The following is a 12,879-nucleotide window of genomic DNA, read 5'->3' as shown; positions in this document are numbered from 1 at the left end:
CCACTAAGCAAGACACAATACAAAGCAACCAATTTTTTTTTCTCTTAGAGCACACATTTTTTTTCCTCTGGACACAAAGCATCTCTGGAATTGGAGTAACGTTTAATTATTCATTTCTCCTGTTAAGAATTTGCTCTATAAAAAATATGGCTCTAGAAAAGTGGACATTATAGCAAATAGATAGCAATTATAATGATAAAAGTTAACAGCAGTTATTATTTTTTTAACAGTTAAAAGTTACTCTTTTGAGGTAAAGAATAAATTAAAATATTCATAGAATCAGTATTTTTAGGTATAGTCTTCAAAGAGATGTAAAACTTAACAGCTACGTGCAGGAGATGGAGTGAACACCTTGGTATCACTCTTCTGTCTTAGAAAAAAACTCCACTTGCTTAATGCATTAGAGGAGGGTGCTTTATGTTTCATGTTGTCTTTGGTCTATCTGGATTTATATTTTAACTCAAAGAGTGACTATGTGTTTCAGATATAACTTTTTTATATTATTTATAGGAAAAAAGTTCTCTTTGTTACAAGTCAAGTATTTCAGATGACCACATATGCTAAGTTCAATGACTGTACTCAATTATATACTACAGCAAAATGTAATTATTTTGTAAAAATAAATATATACAACCAGTAATTTTTGTTTTGGCCAATTTTTTTTTTTTTTTTTTCTTTTGCTGGGCTTGGCTTGGAATGGACCTGCCCTTAGCCAGGGGACAGGCAGAGCCTGTCAGACCAGTGCCTGAACAGTAAACATCTCTATTGCTAATCTTGGCCTGGCTGAGGTCCTCTGTAAATATAGCTCTGCTCAATAACTATTCTTAATATTATCACCTCTCTTTTGGTTCATTTATCTGTTGGCATATATAGCATTTCAGTACAACACTGGCCTCTGTTTCTTAGCAGCATTCAAAAGGAGAAACTTTTCTCTGTGCTTTTCTGTATCTGGATTTATGTCACCTCCCAAAGCACCATTCAGCCGCTGCATGTGCCATCCTGTGGGCTCTCCCTTGTTTAATCCCTGTGGCAGGAGACTTCCAGCCTACAGCACAGCTGTTTTAACTCCCTGGGCAGACACAGTGAGATACACACCATGCATCTCCCAACTTTCTATTCACCCTGAGTTTCCTACTGTGCACTCCACTCATACTTCCCTCCAGCTTCATCATTCACATAAAGCTTGTACAATTCCGTGGATTTCATGCCTCCTACCCTGTCTGCTCAGAGTCACTGCAGCCATCACGTTCTTCTCTTGGCCATACTCATGGCATCATGTCCCTCATCATGCAGCACTGGGATACCAAACACTGCCCAAAGGACTCAACAAGCTTTCAGCATCACTGCCTATCATCAAACTCAGTCAGTCTCCTCATTATTGCTTTGTGTGAAGTGATGAGAAAGAAAAGACACAGAAAATCCCTCCAACTAGTTTTATGGAAGGCTTCAAAGACAAATTACTGCTAGCTCCTGAGAAAGCTCCAACACCTGTTTCAGAGAGCAGGCTCTGAGGCTTGAGCACACATTAGAACATTGAGAAGGTAAAAGTTAAGACAAATAATACACAAAGAAAACTATTTTCTCTCTTGTGTGGGACAAACTTTCTATCCTATTTTGGACGAGAACACACATGGCATTTCCTGGTATTACTTTATTTCAGCTGCTGAGGCAATAACTATCTGATAATATCAGTATTTATTACTAGCAATTTTTCCACTATGGTGTTTATTCACTTCAGTAAGGGTGAACCAAAAGATTTTCTTCCCCACTGTAACATCTATCATATCTTTAAATGTCATGTCAGTTCATGAAAAAATGCCAGAAAACTCTTCAAGACAGTTGTCATTCCATGTCTATCTGATACATATTTCTTAGCACATTCACTATCATATTTGTACACTTTCTGTTCATTTTACTCTGGCTCTGACTGAAAAAAGGCAAGGAAAATCTGGATAACTGCACAGATTCAGATGGCAACATTACAGATCCAAAACTGTGCAGTATGGAGATCTCCTTCTTGTCCTGTGATCCACATGTGCAACTGGTTTTTATGATCTAATGTGAATCTCTAATTGAACCATTTATTCAATACTGTAATGGCTTACCTGGGCCTTCATGTATACACTGGTACTTATTTTTCTCTACCCTATCTCCTTCTACAACTTGTGAATATAAAACATCCAGGGCAATGTGGTATCTATTATTAAAAAAACCCAGATTGTTACTTTTCTTCTAAGTTAATTTGTAAACTTCTTTCTTCTACTTCAGATATCTTAAAATGTTTTACAGACAAACATAATGGAAATAAAATGCATGCCCAGAAGAAGTTTAATACTGGCCTAAACCTATTTATGAATGAGGCTATAAAAACAAATATATATGCATGGACAGAATATATAAATGTATCATCAGAATATATCAATAAATTCTAGCAAGGCAGGGTGATAGAAGAATCACCTGAATAAGGTATACCACATATTTTAGTCCTCTACAAATATCACATTATGCAAGGAATTTCCTGCTCAGTTCTTTTCCCCTAAGAGGACTAGGAAGAAAGAAAATGTAGGTTGAGCCTTGATGCTTTAAACAAAACCAATTTGGTAATTTCTCTGCTGTGTATGAAGTTTGTTAATTTTTAAGTGTGATGATGAAAATAGCATTTTTATTTCAGTGCCCTTCGGCTATATGGGAAAGAAGAATTTATTTTTCTTTGTAATTTCTCATTACAAAGAACCAGGAAAAATACAGCAAAGCAGAAATTTATCAGATACCTTGTAACAATCAAGAAGGAACAGACGACAACATATTTCCTTACACAATACTACTGAATTAGGTGAAGTAACTACTGAATTAAAAAAAAAGAAATATTGCCTATTGTCTTACAATAAAAATAAAACATGATGAAGCAGTAAGACTTCCAGATGATTAATTTTTTCACTTCAGCTCCGCACGAGGTACCTGCAGGTTTCTGCCATCGTAAAAAAGTGGTCTTTACACATCTTGCACCAGCTTGCCCTTCTTCCAGCCAAGGATCCACAGCTGTTTCCAGCTTTAGGTTAGTGCTGTGGTTTAGACCCACCTGGCAACCAAGCCCCATGAGCCACTTGCTCTCTCTTTCAGGACAGAACTGGAAGGGTAAAAGTGAGAAAACTTGTAGGCTGAGATAAAGACAATTTAATGGGGAAAGCATAAGCCACATCACCAGCAAAGTGAACAAGGCATTCATTCACTGCTGCCCATAGGTGTCCAGCCATCCCCAGGAAAGCTGGGCTGCATCATGTGCAACAGTGACTTTGGGGAAGACAAACACTGTCACCCCAAACATCGCCCCCTTCCTCCTTCTTCCCCCAGCTCCACATGTGAGCATGATGCTGTGTGGTGTGGGGTATCCCTGTGGTCACTTGGGCTTGGCTGTCGCGGCTGTGTCCCCTCCCCACACCCTGTGCACCCCCAGCCCTCTCGGTGGTGGTGGAGGGGTGAGAGGCAGAAAAGACCTTGATGCTGTGTGAGCCCGGCTCAGCAATAACCAAAACATCTCTGTATTATCAACACTAACCTTCTAAGCCACAGCACAAAACAGTGCCCTTTTTGGTGCAAACACCGAGTACAGCACGTAAGGACTTTCCCAACAAGACAAAGATTTCACATGAAGTCAAAGTGTTCAGACAAAGCTGACGTTCTTTTACAGTGTCATTGAACAGCACCATCTAGATTAGGAAATGTCATTAATTATCTCCCTAACTGCATTGGGAAGCCTAAACCTAAGTCTGCAAAACAAGGTCATCAGGGACTCTTTTGTTTTTTTTTTTTTGTTATAAAGAAGGATAATTCATCACAACAAATCAGAAGGTAGCTCTTATCGAGAGCTTGCCTTTAAAAATGCTAAGGAGAGCAGATGTAGAACAGAAAGAAGGAGGGAGCATTAGAAACAAGCAGCAAAAAGGAGCATTTAGAAGTAATGGCAATGGGAGTAATATTAGAAGACTGAAGTATAGTATAGCAAGCAAGAGAGCAGGAAAGAAAAGGTAACTAGCCAGTGAATGGCACATCTGTGCTTTCTGAAAAAACTGTACAGCTCCATGGAAGAGCCTTATGAAGCTTCCATGAAGTATAAAAGTAATTACTTCAAGATAATGTAGCTTACAGACAGATAGAAAGAAAATGTCCAGACCTCACAGGATAAGGAATTTCCCACAATCAAATGTAAAAACAGCTCTGGATGCTGAATTTTTTTTCCCATTACTGAAAAAAATAGAGATCAGATGTGAGTGTTAAAGGGAACTGGGACACTAACAATAAAAGTGAGCTGCCTCTCAGCCACTCTGACCTGCACAGCTGATGGTGGCCACATGAAGCAAGACTGTGACTCAGAAGAACAAAAAATGATGGGACATTTGACACCTGGCAAGATGAAAAGAAGAATCCTGGAGGACCTGTGTATCCATCACTTATTCATGACACTTGTGCCTACTGAAAACCATCCACAACATGGAAATTGCAGCATGGCTTTCAGGTGCACTGGGATTTACTCCACATAACTAGCAGCCATCGTGCTGAATTTCTCCTGAGGGAAAGGAAAAGGTAAGAATAAGACAAGTACATAATTTCAGAATATTTTAACACTCTGTCATGGTACATGATTAGCTGAGATGCCAGTATGCTTAAGCATGGGAGGTAAATATTTACTTTATTATTTATAAATCATACTCAGAATGGCATATTCCTATGGGCTATTTGCAAAATATAGTTTAGGATACAAAAATGACTGACACATAGGTCCTAACAATTTCTATTGCATATAGCTAGCTTTAAGCATGGCAGAAAGTCCATGAATCTTGAGAGAACTGCTGCATCCACCAGATTATAAAGGCTAAGGAAAATATGTAGTAAATGGAAACAGTCACATGATTGGAACTCGCAAACTTTTACTTCATTTTATTTTAAAGATATTTGCACTTACATTGTGTATTTCAGTATTTCTGCAGCACCCTTGCTGTGTTGCATCATTGGTTCATTGTTAGGTTTATTCTTCTGTATTAGCACAGCAGAAAAAAGAAGAATTTCTGGTTTGGTCCTTTTCCTTTCTAACTGTGATTTTTCTTCCGGGTATTTCAATTTCTTTCCTTCTGGCTAGATAGCTGTTCACATACTTTCCTCTGTATGCAAAGAAACTTCTCTGAAGTCTTGTGCAAATACAGAGGCCTAAGCATTCACAGCAGTACAAAGAGTGAAGAATGCCACTCTAAACTTCTTCATTCTTTTGCCAGTATGCAACTTTGAGTTAGCTCTTACCAGATAACTGGTAAAATTAACTGTTTCTGCACTGCCAGGCCCTGACACTGCAATAATTATATGTATTCTTAATGTTACAAGGCGAGCTGTCACATTGTTTTCAGTGGAGGCACTCAGGTTTTTAAACCTACACAAAGAAAATTTCAGGGATAAAGCCCTATTTGCAGAAACCTGGGTAGCTAGAAAGATCAGGAGCTACAGAATGTCTGCCTGCTCTGCTGTCTGCAGTGAACTTCCTGGCTGACACATTTTTAATTCAAGTTGGTAGGCCGAGACAGGATTTCCACCAAGCCTTTTCTATTTGCACTGTGTGTAAAGTGAGTGATGCCAGTCCTGCCAGCAGAGCAGCAAAGTTTAAGAAACATAACCACAGAAATAACAGATCTAGTTTTTTTTTTTTTTGTCAACTGCTTTTGTCTTTTTGAGCCTTTGAGTTGGTGTCATCAAGCCTCTCTTTAAACTATACAGGCTGGAGTCTTAAAAGCAGACAACAGGGATTCTTGGGTAATCACATTTGCAACTTTCAGGAATACATTGAAGGCTGAATAAAAGACAACAAATTGACAATATTCCATTACACTGCAGTAGAAAACTGTAGAGGACAATAGCATTTACTCAGTCCCTTTTAATAATTCTTTTTCTGCAGTTCCTCTGCCCCTTCTGGAGGTGTTTGTGCAGATAAGCATCGAGCCTAGTCAGTCAGGTGACAGGTCCAGCTGCAAACTTGCACAAAACAATCAGAACAGTACGCCAGCTTTCAGCCAGAGCAGCATCTTCAGGCAGCTGCGTGCCCTGCTGCAGAGCTAATGCTACCTGAGAGGTGGGCTGCATCTGAGAGAAAAGAGAGGAAAAGGAGATCACGGCAGCCTGGAACCACACTGAACTGCCTGAGAGGCAGATCTTCAGTGCTCATTCTCATGCATGCTAGGGAATGGGGCAAGAAAAACTATCTCAGTTTTAGGCCTTTTTTGGTTTTTTTTGTGCAAATGGCTTTTGGAAAGCATTCATAATTAGAGAACAGGATTTCTTCACATAAGACAGCTGTTTGTTAAATGAGTGTAACTTTTAGTTTTCTCTCTCTCCCACTCTTATGCCTCTTACCACTCTCAAAGGTGCTTTTATTCTTAACTACACTTTCATAAAAATTTACTGCTAATTAATTCCCTCTTTTGAATCCTTAAGTTGCAGTTAAAATTTGCTAAATCCTGAAAATAACAATGCAAGCTCCAGGCTGGATCACTTTTCTGCGTAGGCCAGGAGGCAGTGGAGGTAGGACAGTGTGTGTTTCACATCCTGCCTTGTGCAAGCCTCCCCTCCTGCCCTCGGCTTGAAATAGGGGCAATTTCCACACCACACCGGCCTCCCTGCTGCAGTAATAATTCTTACAGCCAGGCAACAAACCACTGTCATTGCCTCTTCAGCCTTCATCCCTAATGGGTTTTGGTTCCTGATGTCTCACAAGATTTCACTCTATGTTTTGAATAACTTGTTCAAAACCCCACTTAATGTTTCCCCAACATCATTCCTTTGACTCAACCACCACGGCACACAATCACAGCATGGTTCGGGTCAGAAGGGTCCACAGTGGGTCGTTTGGCCCAAACTCTGCTCAAGTAGGGTCGTTCCTGAGCACATGGCACAGGATTGTGTACAGATCATTCCACTGAGGGAATCTCCGGTGAGGGAGACCCCACACTCTCTCTGGGCAACCTGTTCCAGTGGTGATACCCGCACAGTAAAGAAGTTCTCCCTCATGTTCAGCAGGATCTTCCTCTGCATCAGTTGCTGCCCGTTGCCTCTTGTCCTACTGCAGGGCACAACAAGGAGAGCCTGGAAAACCCTCTCGGCACTCCCCCTTAAGGCACCTATAGCCGAGGTCTCTTCTCCAGGCCCAGCTCCCTCAGCCCGTCCTTGTTAACACTTGCTCCGCTCCCTTAATCTCTGTTGCCCTCCGCAGGACACGCTCCGGGTCACTCCAACCCAGGGGCAGTGCGCCCCACAGGGCGAGCCCCCGCGCACCTCAGCCAGCCGGACAGCAGCCCCGGGGACAGAGGTGCCGGTGTCCGCGTGTCGCGGAGGGCCGATGTGTCGGTGTGCCGGTGTCCCGGTGTGCCGATGTGCCGGGTGTCCCGGTGTCGCCGCACGGGCCGGTGGGAGCGCGGCGCGCACCACGTGAGCGCCGTGCCCGCACATGGCGGCGCTCACGTGACCGGGGCGGGGGCGCGCGGCGGTCACATGACGCGCCGGCGGCCCGCCTGACGTCCCGGGGCAGCCCGGCCCATGGCGCTCATGGCCGCGCTGCTGCTCGGCGCCCTCCTGGCGCTGCTCCCGCCCGCCGGGGCGGCCGCCGCCGCGCTCCCCGAGCCCTACCAGGACCTGTGCAGGTGGGCGGCCGCTGGGGCGGGTGCAGAAGGGCTGTACCGGGGGGTGCGGGAAGAGGGGGGGCGTATCTTGGTGCCCGTGCCGCTCCTGCCCTCCGCGGGAGCGCAGCACCGGGACTCGGCAGCGCGGGCACGGGCCCCCGGGGTATTGGGGCCCCCGGGGTATTGGGGCCCCCGGGCTATTGATCGCCCGTCCCGGGAAGAGTCAGGCCGGGGAGCTTCGGGGGAAGCGGCGGCCGTGTCCCCGGGCGTGAGGCCGAGGCTGGTCCGTGGCGAAGGCGCAGCAGGGCCGGGGGCCTGAGGGGCCGCTGCCCTGCGGGACCTGTCTGCGTGGATCTCCGCACACACAGGAAATCTGCGGGGGAGAGGACGAGTAGACTTGCGCTGTGCAAAGCGCCTGTGGTCGGTGTAGTCTGAAAAGCACGAAGTGTTGTTGGTTTGGAAGGGATGTCACTTGAGAGTTGGCTTCTTGCTAAGGATATCACCATGTGCCACTCGCTTACTTACAGGTGGGTTGAGAAAGCTTTGGGAAACTTAAGACGTGGAGATGTCAACTTTATTCGTGTCTTGACATTTTTGTGCTCTAGCCGTGAATTTAATATAGCACCAATGTGTTGCCAGTCTGAATTTCTTAATTATTCGGCCAGAATATGCAGGGTACATACAAGAACCTATTTCACTCAGTGTAACTGCGAAGGCACCAGTGTAGTAGGGTGAATGTAGCATTAAGGGCAGAGGTTGGATCGCTGGAGGGAATGGGCTCTCCACCTGGCAGAATCAGGATATGATATTCCTAAATGATGAAAAAAAGGGGGAAAAAAGTGGGTTGGGTTTCAAGAATAACCCATAAGGGTGGCAGATTGGTTTTGTGGTTTTGTCAGATGACCAACCTAATTGCAGAATTGAGACACTATTGTGTAGCTTTTGGAGGGAATTTACTACTTTGATGAGTGATTTTTGTTGGTGGTGGTTTTTTTTGTTTGTTTAGTTTTTTTGGTTTGTTTTCCCTTTTCTTCTTGGCTTTGTTGTGTGTCTGTGACTAGAGGAATATTTGAGAGTGCTGTGGAGAGACATGCAGTCTCATTTTGGATGCAAATTACTTCAGCTGGTTTCATTTTGTTACTGGCAAGTGGAAATAATTTGCACGCAGATAGCACAATCAGCAGGGTTTCCTTTTAAGATGGACTGCTTTAAAAGCATGTATTTGTTGTTGTGCCATGGTGGGGAAAAAACTGCTTTGAAGAACTTATGTCCAGTAATGCATAATGGGTAAAAAAAAAAAAAAGAACTTGAGCTCTGATAGGTAGGAAGTCCTCATGAAGCTCAGAGGTTTCTTCTCGGGTACAGTTGCCAGAAAACTACACCAAGTGAGGAATGATGCAGGCAAGGCAAACACACTACTGGTGGATTTCTCAGCCAAAAGCTGCAGTGTTGGTATGCAGGACAAGGCCCTGACCAACCTATTTTTGTACTGGCTTAAAACAAGGTTTTTATTTGTTTTACAGCTGTCAAGAAAACAGTGTCCTGGATTTTTGTGTAATAGGGCTGGTGAAACTGCAGCAGCTGTTGCATCTGGTGTGTGAGTGTCAGAAGGTGGGCTAAGAAGGAAATTGCTGGGGCTTAGAAGAGGCACTGGCTGTCCTTTAAGTAAGAGTAGGAAAGCTGTTTGGCAGGCAGGAGGAAAGGTGTCAAAACTGTTTTGCGCAAGAACTGCGGCATGAGGCTACTTAAACTGGAATTGGAGGTTTTTGTTGTTTGTTTTGTGTAGCCTTACTGCTGCTATGCTTGGATGGTCTCAGGAAAGAAAAAAAAGCTTTCATTCTCTGAAACTTTGTCTAATGGCATGGCTTCAGTCACTGATTTTGTTATGCTTTCTCCTTTGTTCTTGTGTGCTCCGGCAGCTGACTGTGGCTGTCATGTGACTTGCAGTTGGAATTCTTTTTTTATCCTCTGTGTAGAGGTTTCTCCAGGATTGCTGCAGTATGAGTACCTGGGAAAGAGTACAGGGAACTGGTTGGATATAGGAAGTTACTGGCCAGCCCGGTCTCTCCCAGTTTTTCTTCTTCCCCTTATATCTTTCATGTTATGATGCAGGAAAAATTCTGGAGTCAGAATTAATTTTGTGACATGTTATTTAAGTCCATCTACTTCAAAAGAAACCTTGACAATTTGTGTTCACCTTCTACGTAACACTAAAAAAGTTACTGTGTAATTTTCCTTTCTTTCTTAAAAAAATGCAGAATATGTGATGGTAGAACAGCAAATACAAGCTGCCTCCTCTGTGGGCTGTTTTGCCTGAGGATCTATCCTGGATGAGAGGTGATTTAATGACTGATGATGTTTTTGTCCCCTTACAAGGATAGGAGCTGGTGCATAACTTCAGTGATTTTTTGACTTGTGGATGTCAGGGAATCTCAAACTGCTGTATAACACAGGATTGCTATTACACAGACTCCAAATTTTGGGGTTGTAAGTCAATTCTATTTTATGTTAAATGCGTAGTTTTAACACAATTCCTACAGCTGGCTGTACCTGCACTTCTGCTCATTCAAAACTGTCTTTTCAGCCTTTGTTGTGAAACCACAACTGTGTTCATCTGTGCTGTTTGAAACCCCAAGCTTGGCCTTGGTGAAGAAGCACATGCTGAGTACAGAGGTGACCTTTGGGTGCACTCATTCAGCTCTATTAAGTGCTTTGACATATTTAAGTGGGAGATGTCATAAATAAAGTATTACTGGATTTATATACCAACATGAATGGTTGTGTCACATGCCTGGGAAGCTGCCATTGTAGTGTCTGAATGTGATTTCTCGGCACATGAGCCACCTCCTGTAGCTTTTGCATGCTTAAACTTCAGGTTACCACCCCTTTTCTTAAGCATTCTCTGAAATGGTGTAGGAGATGTAGTTTAGAGTGCAGCATGAAAGACCAAATGTCTTCTGGATGCAAAAAGCAGAAGATCTTGTAGTGTAGCTGTGAGGCTGTCATGCATGATGCACACGCAAGAAAACTTGCCTGAAGATACACAGTGTGCGTGGCAGCTGGAAAAGGGGACGGGTGATCTAGAGCAGAATTATGCATGGGTAGGGATGCATTAAAAAGCTCTTGAGGCACAGTGGTGGCTGTACTTTGTGCTGTTCAAGCTCTCATTTTCTGTAAGGAGAGCTTGCATTGACAGAGATTTCTTTACTGTACACGTTCGTGTGAAAAGGGTAGTCACATCTAATAGTGATTTCTGTGGCAGGTGAGCTGCAAGCTTCAAATTTACAGTGGCCATCTGTAAATGGAAATTGTTCCCGATCTTGTCTGCCCGAGATTGTGCTGGTTGAAACTGCTGGTAAAGAGCTTTGGATACTCGTTTAATCTCTGCAGTGTTCTAATAGCTGAGAAGCATCTGGGCACAAAACCGTGTGGCTGCATAATCACATGTGGATGTGCTTTCCAGCTCTGTGGTCGTAGGTTGCCTTGTCTCTCTGCCAGGTCGTCTGTGTAACACCCCCTCAGCAAAATGAGCTATTTCAGTGCGCTCCCCTGAGAGGAAACACATGATTCTTTGCGACTGTGCTTTACAGCCGTTTGGAGCAGGGTGCGCTGTTCTTCCCAGCAGTCATCCCTTGGGTAACAGTTTGAGAGCCAAAAAGCTTGAAATATTGTTGGAGATTGGTGGCAGTAGTCTCTCTGGTGCTCTGCTGATTTGAAGTGGTTCCCTAGCACTCAGGCCTCAAAGTGGCTCTGGTGTTGGGATGCACTTGCTGTGACAGGAGTTAGCCTTTTGCACCTTGCTTGACTTCCGTACCTCAGCTGCTCATCACGAAGTGAACTGGGCTTGCTTTTCCCTTTCTCATGTGATTTTTTTTCATATTGCTTCTTTGATTTGTTAAAAAAAGCAGAGCTCTCATTTGATGTTGCAGCTTGCTTGAAAAGTAGATTAATTTTCTTTTTCATGTGATTGCTTCAGTGTCTCAAGAACAATGCTAGGTAGCTGAAAAGGCTGACCTGCAGGCAGGGTTATACCCAATAACTCTTTTGGACCTTGCTTGCACAACCGCTTTTGACCGTGGTCTGAGCTGGCCCTGCCTCCTTCTGTGCTTCCTGGTACTGGTGTATGGCCAGAAACCACCGTGAGCCAGACAGGGAGCTGGCCAGGCTCAGTCCCCCTCCACACACATGCACATGCACCTGTTGTTTTTGCTGAGTTAATTTTGAGAGAGGACAGTCCCTGAGCCCAGCTTGTGTCAGGTGCTCGGGCCAGCAAAGCTGGCAGGAGACAGGAGAGCCTGCCCTGGGGGCATTGATGTGGGTGGTGTATGTTTCATCCCTTAATTGTGGGGTAGTTCGCAGTTGGGTTTATCAGAAAACAAGCATTGTGGTTTCAGCAAAAATAACTGTTTGGCAGTTTTATTCAGGGCAGACAGCATGTTTGAGCCCTGACCTTGAATTGCTCCAGAAACGGCTGTTTGAATGGTTTAATCTGCAAGGTAGCATCTGTACTGAGCCCCCTGGATCAGAGGATGCATCACACCCCACCCCACGATCGTGGCTGTTGCTTTTTAAAGGTGCTGGTATAACAGCTCCCTAAACTAGCTCAACTGCATTGAAGCAGGATAGCTTAAGCCCTTCAAAGAAGATAACTTCGTCTGGCCCTGGCAAAGAGGTGATTACATCAGGCATCACCACTGGTGGAGGCGAGTGCTGAGCAGGCTGGAGGAAGCCAGTTCATGTGACTCACATGGTCAGGATGGGCAATGTGGTTGCCAACAGGTTGTTTCCATTATGGATTGCAGTACAGAGGTCATCTTACTGGAAAGTAGAGCATATGCAACTTGAAACTATTCCCAGGTACTGATTTTAATGCCTGGAGTCTTGTGTGCGAAATAATTCCTGCTTTTACTGTGAGAGTACTTTGCATCTCTCTGAGAACAGCTGCTTAGGCTACATCTGGGCTGCTGTTACTTGCAATGAATAAATCCCACCTTGCTCCTCCCACACATTAGAAAAAATAGAAGTCTCTGTAACATCCATGAAAGTAATACTACTCTGATTTTCACTTTAATGCGCCCCTGAAGTTGTGGTTTGGAACATGATTGAACATTGGATTTCATATTTCTTTTGTGCAGACCTGTTTTGAAGGATTCCTCAACCTTCCCTGTCCAGGGGCCTGTTACAGGGCAGAGGGAAGGTCTGGCTTCAGTGGCTGCTTTGCTTC

General features: G+C 44.0%; 1 protein-coding gene across 2 annotated transcripts in view; it reads left to right on the top strand.

The window, feature by feature from the left end:
• The first annotated feature begins 7,518 nt into the window (after window positions 1-7,518).
• The window catches only part of IGF2R (insulin like growth factor 2 receptor), a 57,263-nt gene continuing 51,902 nt past the window's right edge, over window positions 7,519-12,879 (top strand). Inside the window, exon 1 of one of the 2 annotated variants that reach the window (XM_041469748.1) lies at window positions 7,519-7,676. In XM_041469748.1, coding sequence (XP_041325682.1) covers window positions 7,573-7,676 — 104 coding nt within the window. In that variant the 5' untranslated portion in view covers window positions 7,519-7,572. Of the gene's footprint in view, window positions 7,677-7,789; window positions 8,183-12,879 lie in introns of those variants that run through there. The other variant, XM_041469750.1, reaches the window with a different exon arrangement.

The sequence above is a fragment of the Pyrgilauda ruficollis genome, unplaced genomic scaffold (genome assembly GCF_017590135.1).
Source record: "Pyrgilauda ruficollis isolate IOZ18807 unplaced genomic scaffold, ASM1759013v1 scaffold24, whole genome shotgun sequence".
NCBI lineage: Eukaryota > Metazoa > Chordata > Aves > Passeriformes > Passeridae > Pyrgilauda > Pyrgilauda ruficollis.
The sequence above is the reverse complement of the archived record's forward strand: the minus strand, read 5'-3'. Positions and strand labels throughout refer to the sequence as shown.